The sequence below is a fragment of the Desmodus rotundus genome, chromosome 9 (genome assembly GCF_022682495.2).
Source record: "Desmodus rotundus isolate HL8 chromosome 9, HLdesRot8A.1, whole genome shotgun sequence".
Lineage (NCBI taxonomy): Eukaryota > Metazoa > Chordata > Mammalia > Chiroptera > Phyllostomidae > Desmodus > Desmodus rotundus.
Window position 1 is genome coordinate 111,518,409 of NC_071395.1, and position 19,215 is coordinate 111,537,623.

Sequence of the window (19,215 nt, forward strand, 5' to 3'; positions counted from 1 at the left end):
CGGCCCCCTTCAGGGAAAGCCGGGGCACTGAACCAGTTCCCAGCTTCGCTGTTGAGCAAGGACAGAGCAGCTGTCAAAAGCAGGCCCCGATTGTTTCAAAATCCTTAGTAAAAATGAATAGGGTTCTGGTTAACAGCCTCACCTTGATGCAACCTGGGCCCCTGTTGCCCTGTGCCTGGGGCCCACCTGCAGCCCAGGCCCACCCCCCCCCCCCCCCCCCCGCAGGCTCTGGCCTCCCCGTGAGCCTCCCGTGGCACAGCTGAGCTCAAGTTCTTGGCTCCTGAACTGTAGTGTCTGTTTCACAAACAAAACCTGACCCCGAAGCCCCAGCTGACTGCATGGAGCTCGGCCTCCTCCTCTCCCCTGTCTGGGCCCCAGGCTCCTCTGCTCGCCCACTTTATCCTGAAACCCACCCAGACAGAAGAGCAAGTGAACGTCCCTTCTTAGGACCTGCCTCACGATCGTTTCTGCTGGGACGGGTGTGGCTAAGAGCGGTGGCATGGGGAAAAGATCTGGGAAGAAATCCACCACGGGTCCGCCAGTGTCTAAGGCGCACCCGGGGGAATTCCGGGTGGTGAAACAGAAATGTGCTTCTGCCAACCAGTCCATTTTAATGTTAGTTATTAATTTCACACACTCTGACAGAAGTATCAGGGACCCTGTCCCCAGGTCTCCTGGCCTCCCTCCTTAAAAGACCAGCAAACCCCTGGGTCCTGAGCCCCAGCAGGACCTGAGCACCCATGTGAAAGGAGCTGGCACTCTGGAGAAAGCGGTCACCAGAGTAGGAAGGACTTTCAGCCCAGAGGGAAGTAAGAAGACCCGAGTCCAGCCATCCTCCAAGGCCAGGGCCACTCCGGGCAGAGGGACGGGAGCCTCTGTGTGGAAGGCGACTCAGCGCTGAGCTGGAGCCGCTGACGCCGGACTTGCCAGTGAGAACAGAAACTCAGCAGTGAAAGCCACAGTGGGAGGAAGCCAGCAGCACCTATGTCACAACAGCATGTGGCCGGCCCCTCACCCCAAAGGAGAAGGAGCGGCGTCCGCCAAGGCCAGAACCAGAGCCACACCGCAGGGCCGGTTCCAGCCCCGAGTGGGTCGTGAGCGGACCAGCAGCCGGGAAGGGAACCGAGAAAGGCCAGCGGGCAGGCAAGGAGGGAAATGGGACTGCGAAGCACCAGCCTGCAGGGGCCCTGCAGACTCAGGAAGTCCCACAGCCAGTGAAGCCTCCTCGGGCCGGACTTCCTCCTCTGAAAAGGCCGCTGGAGGGGCAGGGCACAGGCGTCCACCAGGGGGCGCCGGCTGCCCCAGGCTCAGTTGGCCGGGCTGTACTGCAGGATCTGATGAGTGGCCAGTGGCTTCCTGGTCCCAGCCACCTCCCCGAGCTTGGCCTCCCCTGGCTTCCCCAGCACCGGGCAGTTCTCCTTGTTGTCCAGCCCGGCCGGCTGACCCGAGGCCTTCCGGAAGTAGCAGAGGCGGCACACGGCGTGGTATTTGTCTGCTCCTCCAATCACCTCGACCTGGCCCAGGGGACACAACGGGCCTGCACTGAGCGGGCCCGGCGCCTGCGGGCCGTCCTCCCACCCCCCTCAGGGAAGGCGGGGGACAGCTACCTCCTTCTCCAGGCCCAGCCGCTTGGTGTAGGCGGCCTCCCGGAAGCACTCCATGCACACGGCGTTCAGCTTCACCACGCTCTCCGCCAGCGGCACCAGGTTCAGGATGGCTCCGAAAGGCTGCACGCAAGGGGGAGACAGCCGTGGGCACTCGCCTCCCCTCGCCCGGCGGATTCACAAGCCCTGAAGCCAGGAACTGCTCCGCCCCCCACCCAAGTTAGCCCTGCCACAGAGGGCAACCATCTGGGGGGCTTGCTCCTGGATCGGGCTCTTCTGATTGTCTGGGCTCCGGCAGGGCCTGGTTGTCCAGGGAGCGCGCATGCGCCTCACTGAGACGGAGAAGGGCCCCTGGGCTGCCCTGGCCCCTTCCTCCCTCCCGGCTCCGACCCACAGCCTCACCTTCCTCTGGAAGGTCCCGTCCAGGGCAGCCACGATCACAGTCTTCCCCGCGTTGGCCATGGTCTCACTGAACTCCACGACATCAGGGAACTGCAGAGTGTGGGTGGGGGGAGGAGAGTCAGCTTCCACCTGGAGCAGCAGCTTCCGGGAGCCGCGGGGAAGACCTCCCTGCACCCAAGAGGTCCTGCCGCCCTGGATCGGCGTCGTCCTCCACACCGAGACAAGTCGGGACATGGGTCCTTTCCACACCAGGGTCTGGGGACACAAGGAGGGGCATCGGCCCCCCCACTCAAACTGATGCCCACAGAAAGCAGGTTCTTCTACGGGAGGGCTTGTCCTGTTCCCATGCGAACCCCCCCTCCCAGGGAGCAGTGAACCCTGGGTCTCAGCAGGGGTTCCTGAGTCAGCAAAGGTAAGGATGGAGCCACCCAGGTATCTGTTGCGTTTCCAAATGTCCACTGGTAACCATGTCACTGGCGTTTACTGCCTTGAGTTTTATAGGTCATGTTATATTGGGTCCCCCCTCCCCTACAAGCTGATGTTAAAATCCTGATCCCCCACTACCTCACAGTGCCACCCTATCTGGAGTCAGAGAAGCTTAGGAGAGGGGAAATCTGGATAGAGGCACACAGAGAGGGATGCTGATGTGAAGACACGGGGAGAAGACAGCCGTCCACCAGCCATGGGGAAAGGTTTGGAGCTGGTCCCCCTCGCAGCCACGGCCTGAACCAGCCCCGCCCACAATAGGACTCCGGGCTCACAGAATGGTCAGCGCCTCCCCGGCCAGGGTGCTGGCTGTGGCAGCCTGAGCACAGTGATACAGGCGACATTCAAAGTGGAACTTCAAAGTACTTAGCAAACCTGGGGCTTCCCTGGTAGACGACAGTAGCCACAGTGCAGGGTGCAGGCAGGAGAGGAGGGGTCCACCTATGACACCCAGGCACCTGTGGTGAGCCGCTTCCCCAACGAGGTCTGAGCGGGGAGACCCCAATGGGGAGAGCGGAAGCCTGGAGTAGGTCTGCGCCTCCGTCACCATCTCGCCAAGAGCTGGGTGGTGGCCGAACGCCCCCTGGGTGTCGTGCTGGCACTGAAGCCATGGAGGCCACCGAGGATGGGGCAAAGGATGTGACAGCATTCAACTGTAGATGGTGAAAGACCACGAGACAGGCCAGACAAAACCCAACTGGTGAATGAACAGAGGAATGACAGGGCGGCCCCAGGTCTAGCACATCTGCTGGGCGCAGGACAAGCCCAGAGAAAACGGGTGTGAGCCCTTCAAAGGCAACTTCCGCAGGAGAAACAAACGCTGGCAGTTAATAAGCACGAAAAGAGACATCAGCCATGGGAGGAGTGAAGGAGAGACGCGGTCAGAACAGTATGTGTGGGAACAGCGACTCATTACCCACGGGTGAGTGGCAGGTAGAAAAAAGGAGCTGCCTGGAAACCCCAGGAATGGAGAGCAGCCCGCAGGTACACGCCACCGAGACACACAAGCTGTCACGGCTTCTTCCTCCCCCGGGAAACCAGGCCACGTGTGCTCAGTTAGAAGGCACAGTGGCCCTGCTGGTGTGGCTCAGTGGATTGAGCACCAGCCTACAAACCAAAGGGTTGCTGCTGGTTCGATTCCCAGTCAGGGCACATGCCTGGGTTGCAGGCCAGGTCCCCAGTAGGGGGCGTGTGAGAGGCAACCACGTATTGATGTTTCTCCCCCTCTCTTTCTCCCTCCCTTCCCCTCTCTCTAAAAATAAATAAATAAAGTAAAAGAAATTTTTAAAAAATAAATAAAAGGAAGGCACAGTGAATGCAAAGCAGGAGAACACCGTCCCACCCTGGACATGCTGTTCCGAGAAGAGCAGATCTGGGCCCTGCCCGGGACAGTAACTGGTAGGGGGACAGTGACCTCCTCATCCGCTACAGAAGTGCTCATGCTTTTCCAAAGGAACAAGGAAGACGGTCAACCATTTTTCCTTGGCTGCCCAGCTTAACTCAGCGAACAAAATATAAGACGAGAAAGGGGGACCCTCAGGGGGTTCACAAAAAGAACGAGGCCAAGAGAAGCCCACTTACAAACTGCCCTTCGTCGATGCCTATGACGTCCGCGCCCAGGGCCTCCTGGGCCGTGTCCCGGAGCAGGCAGGCGGGCAGCGCCTCCATGGTACTCCTGAGGAGAGAACGCCAGAGCGTGAGCAGGCAAGGGAGACCCAGGAGACCAGCCCCAGAAGTCAGGGGCCAGCGCTGGCGGCCCTCTCCGCCGACAAGGCAGGCTGTCGTGTCTGCCTAGAGCTCAGGGACGTCTGAGTCAGCCTTGCGTGGCATTTGTCTTCACATCAACGCGGTCAAGAAACACCCTTTGTTTATTCTTCTTTGGATGGAGGAAGGGACCCACAAAGGCAAAGCGCCCAGGGCCCCCAGAAGCTGTGACGTGGCCCTGAGCGGACCACTGGCACCGGATGCTGACTGTGAGTCCTGCGTGCCCGAGCGGAGGGAAACCGGGGACCCCAACAGCAGGGTGATGACCCACAAGAATTTCCTGCACTCGGCTCCTCCGGCCCATGAAGGGATTTCTCCGTGACCAGCTGGCTGAGCCAGGGCTCCGTCCGCTGCCTTGTGGGTCCTGGGGGACAGTCCTACCCGGCAGTTTGAAGGGCAGCCTGTGGGAATGCTCCAGTGGGGTGGTAAAGGACACCCTGCACCCCCCACCCCCTCACCCGTTTGCAGTTTGCAGCTGCATCTGTACAGTAATAAAATGCTCTACAACTTAGTTGTCACCCTGCCATCCTCCTGCTATTTCGTGGATTTTAAACCCCGCCTCCCCCCCCCCCCACAGGAAAGCGGAGGGTGGGCAGGGAGCAGTGGGTTCCAGCTGCAGCAAGGGCAGTGACTGGGAGCTTTGTCACAAGACTGCCAAGCACTCGGTCACCACCCCTGCAGCCCAAGGGAGACAGGATTGTGACACTCAGCCAGTTCGGATTTAACTCCGGTCTGACGCCAGAAACGGAACTTCTCGTCACTGCAGAGCTGTCTCCTCTGCTTGTGCTGTCCTCCCCAGATGCGCCCCCGTTCCTGTGCGGCGGTCGCCACATTTTAGGGACAAGGAAGAAAACCTGGAGGCACGGTGGACCTGCATCAGACAGCACAGCCCAAAACATCACTCTAATTCCGGACACTTTTAAGTCCAAGTTCCCGGCACCGCCTGCCTGCCTTCTGAAATGCCACACATCTGCAGTACAGCTTGGCTGCTGGGGACTGGGGGGGTGCGGGCAAGTCTGGAGGAGCGAGAGGGACAGGACTCAGGCACAGAGACACCAGGCTCCAGTCTGCTGCCTTGGGGGGGGGGGGCGGGGCAGAGGGAAACTAAACTGAACCCCAAGCTCAGGCTGCAGCCTGAAATGCCTGCACTGGGCGCAGGCAGATAAACATGGAACAGGGATGCAGGCAGGACGAGCCAACCGAAAAGTTAAGTAAGAACCAACGTACAGGCTTATCAAAGCCAGCTCGCAACCTCTGCACAGGTGTGAACCCCAGAGCGCCGCTATCGATGGAGGCAGGTGCTATGGACAAAGGGGTGGGTCGCTGTGTCGTGGGGGCGTCCTGTGCAGGGAGGATGCTCAGCAGCACCCCTGGCCTCTGCCCCCTAGAGGCCAGAGGCACGCCCCCCCCTCCAGTTGTGGAAACATCTGCAGACATTGCTAAATGGAGTCTGGGGGCAAAATCGCCCCCCCCCCCCCGTTAAGAAGCACTGGGCTGGAGACCCCCGAAAGGCCGAGTCCTAGGCTGCCTCGCCAAGGAACCCGGAAAGTTTACTGATCTGAACGCGCGGTGCCAGGTATCAGCTTGACTAACCATTCCCACGAAAGACCTCCCACAGCACCTTCTGTGCTGTGTCAGCTTCCTGGGGGCGGGGCTTCTCGGGGAGGGGCGGGGCAGGCACTGACCGGTCATGGGTGGAGAACATGTTGCTGTACCGCGTGTCTTTGGCGTGTTTGATCACCAGGCACTTGTACTGGGCGACCTGGAAGCGCTGGACGCGTCTCATCAGCTCCGTGCTGCAGGCAGAGGGGCAGGTAAGGCCCGCGGCGGCAGGACCCGCGAGCAGCGCCCAGCCGCCCGGGCCGGCTCCCCACCCCCTGTGAGGGGCTTACAGGAATGCACTGCTGGACGGGAAGAACGCAGGGCAGGGCGTGGGAAAGACAGTGAGGGCCAGAGGGCCGTCTAGACCGGACGGGACATAAGCCCACGTCCTGGGTCACTGGGGTGGGGGCCTGGTGGCCAGGAATGGCCCCGCGGAATGGTCTAGGGAAAGGTTACCCTAGAGGAGGAAGCTTCTCAGGGACAGGGTGGGGTGGGCGGAGGCGCAGGCCACTGGCAGAGGAGAGGAGTCCAGACTACACTCCAAAATAATCTCCTCTGGAGTTCTTTGCAGTCGGAACTGAGGTCACAGACCCTTTTTGTGCCACAAAAGAAGCACTTTGCTTCCGGGTCGACGAGACCGTTCCGGGCCAGAGATTTGGGCTGGAGCAGCGTCAGGCAGTACCCCCCCCCCACCTCTCCCGCCGCCGGGCCGTACACAAAAGGGAGTTACTGAGGGGCTCAGAGCCCCACTTCGTAAGCCAAGTCGCGTGGCTTGACTCCTCAGTATGGGGAGTAGGCTCCTGATCACCTAGGGAGATGGTCTCCCTGCAAGGAGGCGGTCCGGGCCTGGCCCCCAGGACGCGCAGTCTTTAAGACTTGGACCCCCCTTTCTAAGGTGGGGGGCGAGACTAGCAGCGCCGGGACCAGCTCAGGACGGAGGATTCGACCTGGGTGGGGGAGGAGTGGGGCGGCTCCTCTAGGATCAGGTCTAGGGGAGGAGGGAGCGGCATCCTGGGCGGGAAAGCTCCAGGGCAGGAGGGCGAGGTCCCGGGGTGGTGGGGGAGAGGAGGAGAAGGTGGTCCCGGACCACCCCACCGCCCCACGAAGCCATTACCTTTTTCCTGAGAACATAGGTCCGAGGATCACCTAGGAGAGAAAGAGAGGTCACTCCGGGGCCCACTGCGCGTGGATGCCGGGGCACTGGCCACGACCCCGCGCCCGCCTTTCAGGACCCCGCCCCGGCGCCCGCACCTGGATCTGCCCCCGGGTCTTGCTGGGGGAGCCGGGCAGCACGGTGGGCAGGGTGAGGCAGCTCATAGCGCCCCCAGGAAGCTTGCCAGGCAGGAGCCTCCACGACTGCCGCTGCCGCAACCCGCGCCGACTCCCGCGCGCCCGCCTTTATATCCGCCGCCCGCGGACCAATCACCGCGCGGCTGCGGAACTGGCGGGAGATTTTAAGCGCAGCCCGTCCCCCTCCGGGGCGGAACCGGCACTGGCTTGCAGGGTTCTGGTAGACGCCGGGTCAGGTTGCAGACGCCAGGATGGATGTTCCCGGGAAGGGTCGCAAGGACGAGGCTCCCTGGAAGACGTTGTCGCGAGAGGTAGGCGGCTTGTAGGGAGGGGCTGGGGCTGAGTGCAGCTCAGCGATTGTTACGTGAAAGGCCTAAGGAGGAAGCTTAGAAGCCCTCCAGACCACTCCTGTGGGCGCTGTTGAGCCCACACTGTGGAGCTACCCAGAGCTCCAGTGCCGTGATGTCACCCCGTGATGTCACCGCAGGCAGGCCTTTGTGAGCCTGTGGGCCTGACTGGAAGGGGAGAGAAAGTGGATGCCCTGGCTACGTGAATAGCAGCCATAAGCTGCAGGAATCGGCAAAGTCCTTGACCTCGGTCGGAGGTTGTGCAATGAGTGCGCGGATGTGCCCGACGCTGGACGATTGCAGAGGCCGGTGTTTACTGCTGGGTGCTCGTAAGGGTTAGAAGTCACCCGCGGAGAGCACCCGCTGTGATCACCCTTCAAGCACAATCTCCTCACTTGCTGGCCCTGCTGCATCTGAGAATCGGATGCAGGTCATGGGTACTGCCCCGAAGAAAGCCCAGCGCCTGTCTCTCCCCGACATACACACGCGTCCCCACAGTGTCAGAGGTCTATCAGGAATCAGCTGGGACCTGTGTCTGTGTCCCACAGGAGCTGGAGAAACAGTACTCCCCCAGCCAATGGGTCGTCCGACTGGGAGCAGAGGGAGCCCTGAAGACCTACTCGGAGATGGGAAAAGAAGGTACAGGGGACCTGTCCGTGGCTGCTCGGGGTGGACTTTGGCGCGTGGCAGGGGTTCAGAACGGTGGGGGCGGGAGAGGAGCCGCCCCACAGCCCTGCTCTCAGGGCAGTTCCCACAGTCCAGGCCCTGGAGACCTGGGAGCTAGCGAGGTGTCAAGGTTAATCTCCATCTCTGCCCTGTGTTTCCAGAGTGATGTGCTGTGCTTTTAACGCTGGGCGAAGCACCCACGCTGGGCTGGGGAAGCGGGCTTCGTGGGAGAAGTGAGAGGGGAAAGCAGCCAGCCCCTCCCCTCTGTCGGGAAATTCGGGTGTTGGCAGATCTGCTTTGTTTGAGCAGAGCAAACAGATCCTGGGGGGCCGTGGCGCTCTAACCCGAGGTAACCCAGCCTGACAACCCAGCCTGACGCACAGGCTCCGGGGCTCATTCCAGCACCCGCGCTGCCCCAGCTGACGTGGGGGGAGCTGCGTCCTGGGCTCTCTAAGTTGCTCACGCGCTCACCTCTGTGCCAAATACACCTGTTTGCTCAGTAAATGTTTGGGAGCTCAGTGTCGCCCGCGTGAGCTCATAGAGAACCTGGGGTCTCTCTTCCCTCCCTCGTGTGAGGGAGAAGAGCGAAGCCTGCTGAGAAAGGGAGTCATAGGTAGCAGGAGCCAGGACAAACGTGCCGCTGTTGCCTGCGGGGACTCTCTTTAGGAACTGCTCTCCTAGGCCCTGTGGTCAGCTCTCAGTCCGAGGTCCACCTCCTTCCTGTCTTGGTGCTCCAGCCGGCCCGGCGGTGCCGCAGGTGCCGCAGGCCCATTTCATGGATGAGGAACATCTTTAGGGCCGGGGCAGTGAGCAGAGCCACACATGTGCAGGGGCGGAGCGTGTCCCAATTTAAAATGCTGCCATTTTGTTCATCGTGGACGTTGGGGCCTTCGTTTTTATTTTAAAATATAAATAGCTTTTAAAAACTCTTAATGTTTATGTTGGTCTGCCTGAGCTGCCATACAAAAGGCCATCCACTGGGGGGCTTCAGCAATAGGAAGCTGCTTCTCACAGTTCTGAAAGCGAGAAGCCCAAGGCCAAGGTGCCAGCCAGCTTGGTTCCCAGGCGAGCGTGCTTTTCCTGGCTGGCAGATAGCCACCTTCTCCAGGTCCTCACGGCGTGGACAGAGAGAGAGAGTTCTGGTCTTGCTTCCTCTTCCTATAGGGCCGCTTATCCCGTCCCGGGGCGCCCCCTCAGGACCTCATCTAACGCCCCTCACCTCCAAAGGGGCCGCCTGAAGGCTTCAACATAGGACTTGCGGGAGGCACCAACACTCAGGCCATAACAGTCCTCATTACTGAGGTTCTGGGGCCACCCGCCAATGTTGTGCCCCAAGGGAGTGCCTCACCCACCAGCCCCTCGTCTAGACCCTGCCTGGTGAGGTTAAATAACTTAGCCAAGGTCACGCAGCTAGTGGTGGGCTCCACCCCCTGAGCAGAGCTTCCAGGTAAGAGTGGAGCAGGTGATTTGTGAGTACATGGGGGGGAGGGGAGACAGGGGGAAGGTGACAGATGACATCGGTGAGGGCCCACCAGCTGGCTGTCCTGGTAGAGTTCCCCAGACCTCATTGGCGCTGCCTGTAACCTTGGACCTTGCCTTGTTGGAATCAAACTGACCGGAGGCAGCAAAACGTAGGGAAATAAAACAGAAAAAAAAACCCCAAAACACAATGTCTCCTGCCAAGCCAGAAAACCTGTCCATGAAGAGAAAGAAAATGGGTTTTGTTGGGTAAAGATGAGGCCAAACTACAATGTGCATCTCAGGCAGCAGCTGGAGAGGGCCGAGCCAGGGGGAAACCGCGCCCACTAACAGGGCCAGGCAGGTCCGCCCCCAGCCTACCTGTGCTCAAGAGAAAGGACACCTGTCCTCAAGCCGGAGGACCTGGCAGGACCAGCGGCCACACTAGTCCACCTAAACCCTCCTGGTACTTAGGGTGAGCATCTGTGTTTGCTGACTGCCCTTACCCAGAGGAAAAAGGCAACTCCCCACGTTTTTATGACAAGAGGTAGTTTTACGACCTGGAGCCAGGCACAGGCTGAAGACAGGACCCTGAGCTCCTGCGGAACTGGAACTGCGTGGGGTGGGTGGACGCTGTCTTCCTCGATGGTCACATTTCAAAGACAGGGCTAGGGGCTGCCTGGTCTTTGAGGAAAGCATTCCCAGGTTGTAAAGCCGTTTAGCTTTGAAAAATACATGCATCTCAAAGGGGTAGAAAAAGGATTTACAATTACCTGTAAGTTTTCTAAGTTTCCTGTACTAAACACTCTAAGGACAGGCAGGAAGGTAAACAGTTTCTTTTTTTAAAAAAAAAAAGATTTTATTTACTTACTTATTTTTAGAGAGGGGAAGGGAGGGAGAAAGGGAGGGAGAGAAATGTCAGTGTGTGGCTGCATCTCCCTCGTCCGCCACCGGGGACCTGTTCCACAACCCAGTAATGTGCCCTGACTGGGGATCAAACCGGCGACCCCCTGTTTTGCAGGCCGGAGCTCAATCCACTGAGCTACACCAGCCAGGGCTGAACCCCATCTTTTGATGAGGTATGTGTCTTGGTTGAGTGACACATGAGGTTTGGTGAATGTGTCTTCTGCTTGTCAGGAAAAGACACACTCACACCCCCCACACCGTGCTGGCGGGAGAACCCCCACCGAGGGCAGTGGTCAGTGGCCTCAGACATGACAAGTGACCTCTGATCCAGAAGTCACACCGCCGAGAGCACGTCCTTCAGATCCTTGCACGCGGCGTAACGATGTGCGTGCCAGGCCCTTCGCCACAGGTTGTCTGTGGTAGCCGAGCCCAGATGCTTCTCCGCAGTGGGCGGTTCATCGTCTAGTGATCCGTTCGCTGAATATTCATTGGCTGCCTCCCCTGTGCTGGTCACCTATGTGCACGGGAAATATCAGTGAGCCAAATGACCGCCCTGCGCCCAGGTACTGTGGTGACTCTGAGTGGGGGCAGGGCGATGGTAGACAAAGGACATAAGGAACGAGTCCGTGTCGGCCTGGTAGAAGGGCATGTGCTATGGAAGGTACGGGGCAGGTGGGGGGGTGGCAGAGGAGTGGTGTTAGGGGAGCCAGGGTCACTCCTGTGGAGAAGGTGAGCAGGGCAGACTTGATTTGGTGCAGCCCGGAACCACTGGGGGAGCAGGGGGGCTGAATCTCTGTGCCCCCCAATTCACATGTTGAAGCCCTGTCCCTTCATGTGGCTGCATTTGGCGACCGGGCCTCTAAGGAAGTAGTTAAGGTCAAATGAGGTCATAAGGGTGGGGTCCTGGTCTGGAGGATTATCAGAAGCGACACCAGGGAGCTTGCCTCCCCAGGGAGGGAGAGAGCTCAGGGCACAGAGAGGCCGTCGGAGCAAGAGGCTGCTACCTGCAACCCGAGGGGAAGGCCCCTGCCACCTGCCACTTCTGCTGGCACCTTGATCTGGTTATACTTTGTGATAAATATATCGATGAAGACTTACCCATCAAGAAATAGGATCTTTGCCCTGACCAGTGTGGCTCAGTGGGTTGGGGTGTCATCCCGAAAGTGAAAGTCGCCAGCTTGACCCCTGGTCAGGACACAGGCCTGGGTTGCAGGTTGGTCCCCAGGTCAGGGCATGCAAGAGGCCACTCACTGATGTTTCTCTCCCTCTCTCCCTCCCTCCCTTCCCCTCTCTCTTAAAAGAAAAAAGAAAACAAGAAAAGAAATATGCTCTTCTTGGGCTTAGATACATATTCCCCAGGCGTCATCCAGGAGAGCTTACCAAGTGTCGGATTTCGGGGAATCCTGGGGGAGCTCTTGGGGGCGTTTTTCACTGAAGCATGCATGTCCCTGCCAGCCCACCTTTGCCTGTGGCATTTAGACACAGTCCTTACGATTCCCCTCTGTACCCTTCCTCCTTCCTTCCGACCCAAGTGCCAGGCCATTTTCCCGTCATTCTCACCTCTCCCACCTCGGCACCCCCTTACATACTTACGCTGCTCCACTATCTGTGTAATCACCAGATTCCCTAGAAGATTGTTTCTCCAAATACCTGGAAAGGTTTCTACCTCCCAGAGCATGCAGCGCGGGGTAACACACATAAGTGCGCGTGTGCTGAAGCTGGGATCCAAGGGTGCCTCTCAGAACCCGACGCTCACTTCCGGGCAGATGTCAGCAGAGGGTGCGGGTCCCGCGTGGTCTCCTTGTAACCACACGCGGGCGGAGTGCTTCGGGACCCAGCACAGGGCCCTGGGTACGACAGCTGCAGCCAGCTGGTCAACCCCACGGGGCTTTTACCAAAAAGGCTTCTACCTGAAATGAAATACAAATTGCTACTTCCTGAGCTTGTGCTGACAGCGGCTTGTCTGTTTCCCGAGACAGCCACCAAGAGGGCCCGGGCCACCACGAGGAACCTGCTGAATGTCCCCTACGGAGACGGTGAAGGGGAGAAACTGGACATCTACTTCCCAGACACAGGGTCTGAAGGTGAGCAGCGGGGACTGGTGGTCCCTGGGCAGAGCTCAGCCAGGGGCCCTGCCTCGCTCAGCCCAGCCCTGTGTCTTGTTTTGCAGCCCTGCCGTTCCTTGTGTTCCTTCACGGAGGGTACTGGCAGAGTGGCAGGTGGGTCAGAAATTTGGAAGAGGAGAGACGAAGGGAGATTCCTCTTTCCCTGGCCACTGAGCTTCCTCTTCCTAGAGCTGCTGCTGCAGATGACCGCACACGGGGCGTGGGGTGGGCTTGCAGGTGGGAAGTGTGTGCTGTCACAGTGTGGGGGCCGGAAATCAGAGAGCAAGGTGTCGGGGTTGTGCTCCCTCCAAAGGCCTTTGGGCAGGTCCTGTCCCTGCCTCCTCCCGCTTCTCGTGGCGCTTGGTGTCCGTGGCTTGTGGCTGCATCACTCCCGGCTCAGCCCCTGTCTCCACGTGGCCTTCATGTGTCCGCGTCTCGGATCTCCTCCCCTTTCCGCTTACAATGGCACCAGTCATCGGGTTTAGGGCCCCTTCTAAATTCGGGGCGATCTCATCTCAAGATTCTTAGTCACATCTACAAAGACCCTATTTCCAAGTAAGGTCACGTTCAAAGGCACCGGGGCTAGGATGTGGGCGTATCTTTTCAGGGAGCCCTCTTTGACCCACTGTACCCGGTGAGAGGTGTGCTCGGTCCCCTCTGTCATCCAAGTGAGTCACCGTCGAGGGCCCTCGGCACGGAGTGGTTTCTCAGACATGGGGCCTCACGGTGACGAAAAAGAGGAAGTCCTGGGCAAACCAGGACAGCGGGTCACCCTAAGATAGGCAGAGGGGCACTTGCTCCCTAGACTCTCACCAAGGAGGTGCTGCGATAGGGTCCCCCACCCTCACACTTTCATGTTAGTAGGACCCTTACTGCACATTTACCCTTTGCCAGGTGACAGGCTCAGCGTGTCCGATCTTCATTTCTCAAAAACGGCACTTAAGCGAAAGAACATAATTGTACCTATGAGGAGACCAGGCTTAGGGGTTAAATGAAGTCCCCGAGGTCCCATTGCGTGTGTGTGACGTGGGGAGGACAGAGCCTACACCCTTCTCCACGCCCCGCGGGGCCAATGAGGGGCAGCGCTCTGGGAGTGCAGGACGCAGAAGCAGCGTGGTGGCCGGGCTGCCTGCAGTTGTTACCGTGGCCACCTCTTTGTCTCCACAGTAAAGACGAGTCAGCTTTCATGGTGGACCCGCTGACGGCTCAGGGAGTGGCCGTGGTGATAGTGGCTTATGACATTGCCCCCAAAGGTAACGGGTGGTCTTGCAGGTTCGGATCTTGCAGGTCTGGCGGGCTTTGGAGGGGAGTGAGCCCCTGACGGAGCCTGACCCAGCTGGTGCTCTCTGGGCAGGCTCCCTGGACCGGATGGTGGACCAGGTCACGCGGAGCATCGTCTCTGTCCACAAGCGGTATCCGTACAATGAGTGGGTATCACGGCAGGGCGTCTCTTGTCCAGCAGTGCTGGAGAAAGGGGGGAAGGGAGCCTGCATTCAGCCCCTTCGATCCAGCCCAGCCGCCCTTCCGGCCTGTGGAGCAGAGGACAAAGCCGGACTCCTTGGTACTGGCCTGAGGCTTTGGGGAAACTGAATACAAACCTGGCACTGCTCTGCCCCATCCAGGGGAATTTACCTGTGCGGACACTCTGCTGGGGCCCACCTGGCCGCCATGATGCTCCTGGTTAACTGGACCAAGCACGGAGTCATGTGCAACTTGAAAGGTCTCCGTGGGGACCGCACCCTGGCTGGGCAGCTTCCCCGTCCCCTGCCGGCCCCGAGGCTCTGCACTAGCTGCTGGAAATGCCCACAGGAGGGCTTGGCTTGACCTGGGGGCTCTGCGCCCCGGGAGCAGGGCCCGCTGGCTTCTTCTCTCCTCCCTGCTCTGGTCTTGTCCCCCTGGCCGTGCAGCCCAGGCTGGCCTCTTGCCCGCTTGGCGCCTGCGTGAGACCTGGTCTGGGCGGCGTGACGGCCCCACTTGCCCCGCTGACCGCTTCACCTTCGCAGGCTTTTTCCTGGTGAGTGGGATCTACCACCTAGAGCCCTTAGTGCACACCTCTCAGAACGCCGCTATTCTCCTGACCCCGTGAGTCACTTCCCTCCCACCCTGCCACCCCACTGCTGGCCCTGAGCCTGGGAGGAGGGGCTGGGGTGTCCTGACCGCACCCCCCTGCCCCAAACCAGGGAGGATGCTCAGAGGACCAGCCCACAGCAGCTCCTGGAAGCGGCCGGCAGGCAGCCCGCAGACCCAGCCTGCCGCGTGCTGGTGGTTGTGGGCCAATACGATAGCCCCGAATTCCATCGGCAGTCCAGGGAGTTCTATCAGGTACCCCGAGCACCCTGCTTTGGGCTGGAGGTTGAGGGTCATGCAGTCTCATTGACCTTGTCTGCATTTCACCCCAGTGGCCCCATCAGTCACTCGGCAGATGGTTAGTGAGCACCTGGCGCGTGCCGGGCTCGGTGTGAGAACCCCTCTCCTCCTGCGGCCTCTCACTGCCTCCTCCTCATTTCTGCTGCCCAGATACTGTGCCGAGGAGGGTGGAAAGCCTCATTCGAAGAACTCCAGGACGTGGACCACTTTGAGATCATCTGGAAACTCACCCAGAAGGACTATGTGCTCAACCAGGTAGGCGTGTGCCTTCACTGTGGACAGGATGGGTCCTGGTGGCCCCTACTCCTGAGGAGAGGTGGGGAGGCGGGGAGCACAGAAGAGCCACTTGCCTGGGTTTTTTGGTGTCCAGGAGGTTGGGGGACCCGATGAAAGGAATCGGGTGCCATACTTGCGTCCTACACTTCACCTCCCCCCGGAACCGCCCCAGGTGATGTGCAGAGTCTGGTCCTGGGCGCACAAGTGGGATCCTCACCGGGCTGTGGACGGGGCGAGGCAGGTACCAGGCGGTATCAGCCTGTCTTGAGTCTCAGCATAAAAGCGAAGCCAACTCCATATGGGAAAGGGTGGGTGAATTCGGTGTATAAATGTTTATTACAATTTTAATACGGAAGATCCTTTTTTAAAATCAAAGGATATATTGGGAAAAAACATGTGCCCCAGAACTGGCAGAAAAAGAGTTACTACCTTTTTTTTTTTTTTTTTCTTTTTTTTTTAATATATTTATTGATTATGCTATTACAGTTGTCCCATTCCCCCCCCACTCCACTCCATCCTGCCCACCCCCCTCCCTCCCACGTTCCCCCCCCATAGTTCATGTCCATGGGTCATACTTATAAGTTCTTTGGCTTCTACATTTCCTACACTATTTTTACCCTCCCCCTGTCTATTTTCCACCTATCATCTATGCTACTTATTCTCTGTACCTTTACCCCCCTCTCCCCCTCCCACTCCCTTATTGACAACCCTCATGTTCTAGTTGTTTGCCTAGTTTGCTCTCGTTTTTGTTTTATGTGTGGTCGTTAATAACTGTGAGTTTGCTGTCATTTTTACTGTTCCTATTTTTGATCTTCTTTTTCTTAGGTAACTCCCTTTAACATTTCATATAATAAGGGCTTGGTGATGATGAGCCTCTTCAACTTGACCGTATCTGAGAAGCACTTTATCCTCCCTTCCATTCTAAATGATAGCTTTGCTGGATACACTAATCTTGGATGTAGGTCCTTGTGTTTAGTCTTGGGTAATGTAATTATGATGTGCCTTGTTGTGTTCCTCCTTGGGTCCAGCTTCTTTGGGACTCTCTGAGCTTCCTGGACTTCCCGGAAGTCTATTTCCTTTGCCAGACTGGGGAAGTTCTCCATTATTTGTTCAAATAAGTTTTCAATTTTTTGTTCTTCCTCTTCTCCTTCTGGCACCCCTGTAATTCGGATGTTGGAACGTTTCAAGGTGTCCTGGAGGTTCCTAAGCCTCTCCTCATTTTTCCAAGTTCTTGTTTCTTCATTCTTTTCTGGTTGGATGTTTGTTTCTTCCTTCTGGTCCATACCATTGATTTGAGTCCCAGTTTCCTTCTCATCACTATTGGTTCCCTGTACATTTTCCTTTGTTTCTCTTAGCATAGGCTTCATTTTTTCATCTGTTTTTCGAATAGATTCAACCAAGTCTGTGAGCATATTGATAACCAGTGCTTTGAACTGTGCATCCGATAGGTTGGCTATCTCTTCGTCGCTTAGTTGTATTTTTTCTGGAGCTTTGAAGGGTTCTGTCATTTGGGCCATTTTTTTTTTGTTTGTTTGTCTTGGCGCGTCTGTTACTTTAAGGGGCGGAGCCTTAGGTGTTCACCGGGGTGGGGTAATGCTGATCACAGCGCTGTGATGCTGTACGTGGGGGCGGGGCCGAGAGGGAGCAATGGCGCCCGCTTCACTCTCCTCCGGATTTCAGTCTTTCACTCCGCTACCCACAATCAAACTGGGCCACTCTGGTGCTGGTTCCCGAGTGGGTGGGCTTGTGCACACTCTAGGCCCCTGTGGGTCTCTCCAACAACCTCTCCTGTGAGGCTGGGAGTCTCTCCTGCTGCCGCCCCAACCCCCAGGGGCGCTTTCAATCAGAGGTTTGAGGCTTTATTTCCCTGAGCTGGAGCCCTGGGTTGCGCAGTGGTCTGCTTTGCTGCCCGCCGTTCGTCCGGTTTATCTGTGGGCGAATGTGGTGCCGCGGGGTGCTACCCGCCACTCTGCCTGCCCCGCTCTCCGCCACTCTGAGTCCGGCCCTCTGGGTTTATCTGTGCAAATGTGGGACTGCAGGTTCTGCTAGTGCTCGGACTGCCTGCGCCATTTGTCCCACACTCCGCCAGTCTCAGTCCCGCCACAGCCACGCGAGTCCTCTCCACCCCAGTGCCGTCTCCGCCCCTCCTACCAGTCTGGATGAATGATTATTTTCTGTTTCCTTGGTGTTGGTCCCCCTTGCTGTTCGATTCTCTGTCAGTTCTGGTTGTGCGAGGAGGCGCAGTGTGTCTACCTACGCCGCCATCTTGGTTCTCCCCCCTTTTTTTTTTTTTTTTTTCTGGGCAAGTGGGCGCTTGACTAGCTTCACTTTTTAATCAGCTGCCGCCTCTGACAGGCTTTTAGTTCATACCGTTAGCACCCTTACTCCAGGAGGCTCTTCAAGTCAGGAAGTAAGGGGATCAGCCCTGGCTGGTTGAGCACCGGCCTGCAAACTGAAAGGTCGCCAGTTCGATTCCCAGTCAGGGCACATGCCTGGGTTGTGGGCCAGGTCCCCTGTCAGGCGGGGGTGGGGTGGGGTATGTGTGTGTGAGAGGCAGCCACCCATTGATATTTCTCTCTCTCTCTCTCCTTCCCTTCCCCTCTCTCTAAAAATAAATAAAAAACATAATAATATATATATATAACAAAATATTTTTTAAGAAAACAAAGCCTTTCTTGGCTCGCGGGCCATACACAGTGGGGCAGCAACCAGGAGGTCGGTCCACATAGGCCGGGAGCCTCGTTAGCGCCTTTGCAGCGGGAGCGGGGAAAGGCTCCTGAGTTGCGTTTCCGCCATCACTAATGCGGGTTGTTTAATCAGATTCCTCCGAGAGACCCTCACAAGAGCCTCGCCGATGCCGGGGCTTGTGTCTTCTCCCCCCTGCAGATCATTCTGAGAGCAATCTTGCAGGACGCCTCTGAAGGCCAGCCGGCGCGCACCTGACCTGCGAGTCTTTTCCAAAGGGCCTGACCGCACCCCCCTCCCTCCAGCCTGCACTTCCCTGCTGCCTGGTAGCCTCCATTTGCCCACCCACCCTGGCAGGAGCCCATTCTTCCCACTGCTCTGGGCAGGAATACAGGCCTCCACAGCCGCACCCTGGGCTGGGCCCAGTGGCTCCAGGGACTGTCCAGCCCAGGGCAATGCTGTGTGATGCTCAGAACCTCAACTGAAACTGGAATCTGGAAGGCCTGTAGGCAACGGTCTCAATACTGTACCAGTCAGTCAGTTACCCCAACCAGGAAAAGACTGACCCTGCATCTCCAACAGGAAGGCGAATTTATTACATGGGCAAGAGGAAGATTTTCTTCTTGTCCAGCAACAGGCCCAACCAATGGAAAGTGCTGCAGCTCAGCCAATGAGAAGCCATGTCACCCCGAACTCTCTAGTGAACTTTTTCCCTCCTAAGGATTTTGTTGTGGACCCTACTTTCTATAAAAGCTTTCCATTTTTTTTGCCCTGGCTGGTGTGGCTCAGTGGACTGAGCGCTGGCTGCAAACCAAGGGGTCACTGGTTCGATTCCCAGTCACGGCACACGCCTGGGTTGTGGGCCAGGTCCCCAGGTGGGGGGCGTGTGAGGGGCGGCCAATTTGATGTTTCTCTCCCACATCGGTGTTTCTCTCCCTTTCTTTCCTCCTCCCTTCCCCGCTCTCTAAAAATAAATAAATAAAATCTTAAAAAGAAAAGGTTTCCATTTTGTGTAACTCCTGGGAATATTTCTGTTTCTTAGTTGTGATGCTGTTGCATTCACGAATCATTTAATAAAGCCAATTAGATCTTTAAATTTACTTAGTTGAATGTTGTTTTGTAACAGCTCTGACGCCTGCGTGACCTCTATGGACATCATTTATGCCACACAGGCCTCGGTTTTCTCATCTGTAAAGTGGCAAGTTTTAACACCTAACAGCTAAAGGCTGATTATCACATATCTGTGAACTAAAATTG

The 19,215-nt window shown here is 57.7% G+C and overlaps 2 protein-coding genes across 3 annotated transcripts; one reads left to right on the forward strand and one right to left on the reverse strand.

Annotated features, from left to right (window-relative positions):
• Positions 1–566: 566 nt before the first annotated feature.
• On the reverse strand, positions 567–7,241 carry TK1 (thymidine kinase 1). Its single transcript, XM_045190165.2, has 7 exons — positions 7,110–7,241; positions 6,973–7,004; positions 5,942–6,052; positions 4,074–4,167; positions 2,007–2,096; positions 1,608–1,727; positions 567–1,514 (listed from the first exon to the last, which is right to left on the reverse strand). The coding sequence occupies exons 1-7, from the start codon at positions 7,173–7,175 to the stop codon at positions 1,308–1,310; spliced, it is 720 nt and encodes a 239-aa protein (XP_045046100.2). The 5' UTR covers positions 7,176–7,241; the 3' UTR covers positions 567–1,307.
• Positions 5,936–18,433, forward strand: AFMID (arylformamidase). 2 transcript variants are annotated; one of them, XM_024553751.4, is made up of 12 exons: positions 5,936–6,070; positions 7,362–7,459; positions 8,044–8,134; positions 12,505–12,609; positions 12,696–12,744; positions 13,798–13,883; positions 13,985–14,057; positions 14,253–14,350; positions 14,634–14,712; positions 14,811–14,952; positions 15,148–15,252; positions 18,160–18,433. In XM_024553751.4, exons 2-12 carry the CDS (start codon positions 7,400–7,402, stop codon positions 18,214–18,216), a joined length of 945 nt encoding a protein of 314 aa, XP_024409519.1. In that variant the 5' UTR covers positions 5,936–6,070; positions 7,362–7,399; the 3' UTR covers positions 18,217–18,433. The 2 variants fall into 2 exon arrangements, with proteins under 2 accessions (XP_024409519.1, XP_053767477.1); XM_053911502.2 differs by lacking the exon at positions 5,936–6,070 and having other exon boundaries at positions 7,228–7,459.
• The last annotated feature ends 782 nt before the right edge of the window (positions 18,434–19,215 follow it).

Coding starts and splice junctions, on each gene's coding strand:
- TK1 (XM_045190165.2), bottom strand. CDS start 7,175: ATGAGCTGCCTCACCCTGCCCACCGTGCTGCCCGGCTCCCCCAGCAAG. Junction 6,053..6,972: donor CCTATGTTCTCAGGAAAAAG/GTAATGGCTTCG, acceptor CTCTGCCTGCAG/CACGGAGCTGATGAGACGCG. Junction 1,728..2,006: donor ACGGGACCTTCCAGAGGAAG/GTGAGGCTGTGG, acceptor CCTTGCGTGCAG/CCTTTCGGAGCCATCCTGAA.
- AFMID (XM_024553751.4), top strand. CDS start 7,400: ATGGATGTTCCCGGGAAGGGTCGCAAGGACGAGGCTCCCTGGAAGACG. Junction 8,135..12,504: donor CTCGGAGATGGGAAAAGAAG/GTACAGGGGACC, acceptor TTCCCGAGACAG/CCACCAAGAGGGCCCGGGCC. Junction 14,953..15,147: donor AGTCCAGGGAGTTCTATCAG/GTACCCCGAGCA, acceptor TCTGCTGCCCAG/ATACTGTGCCGAGGAGGGTG.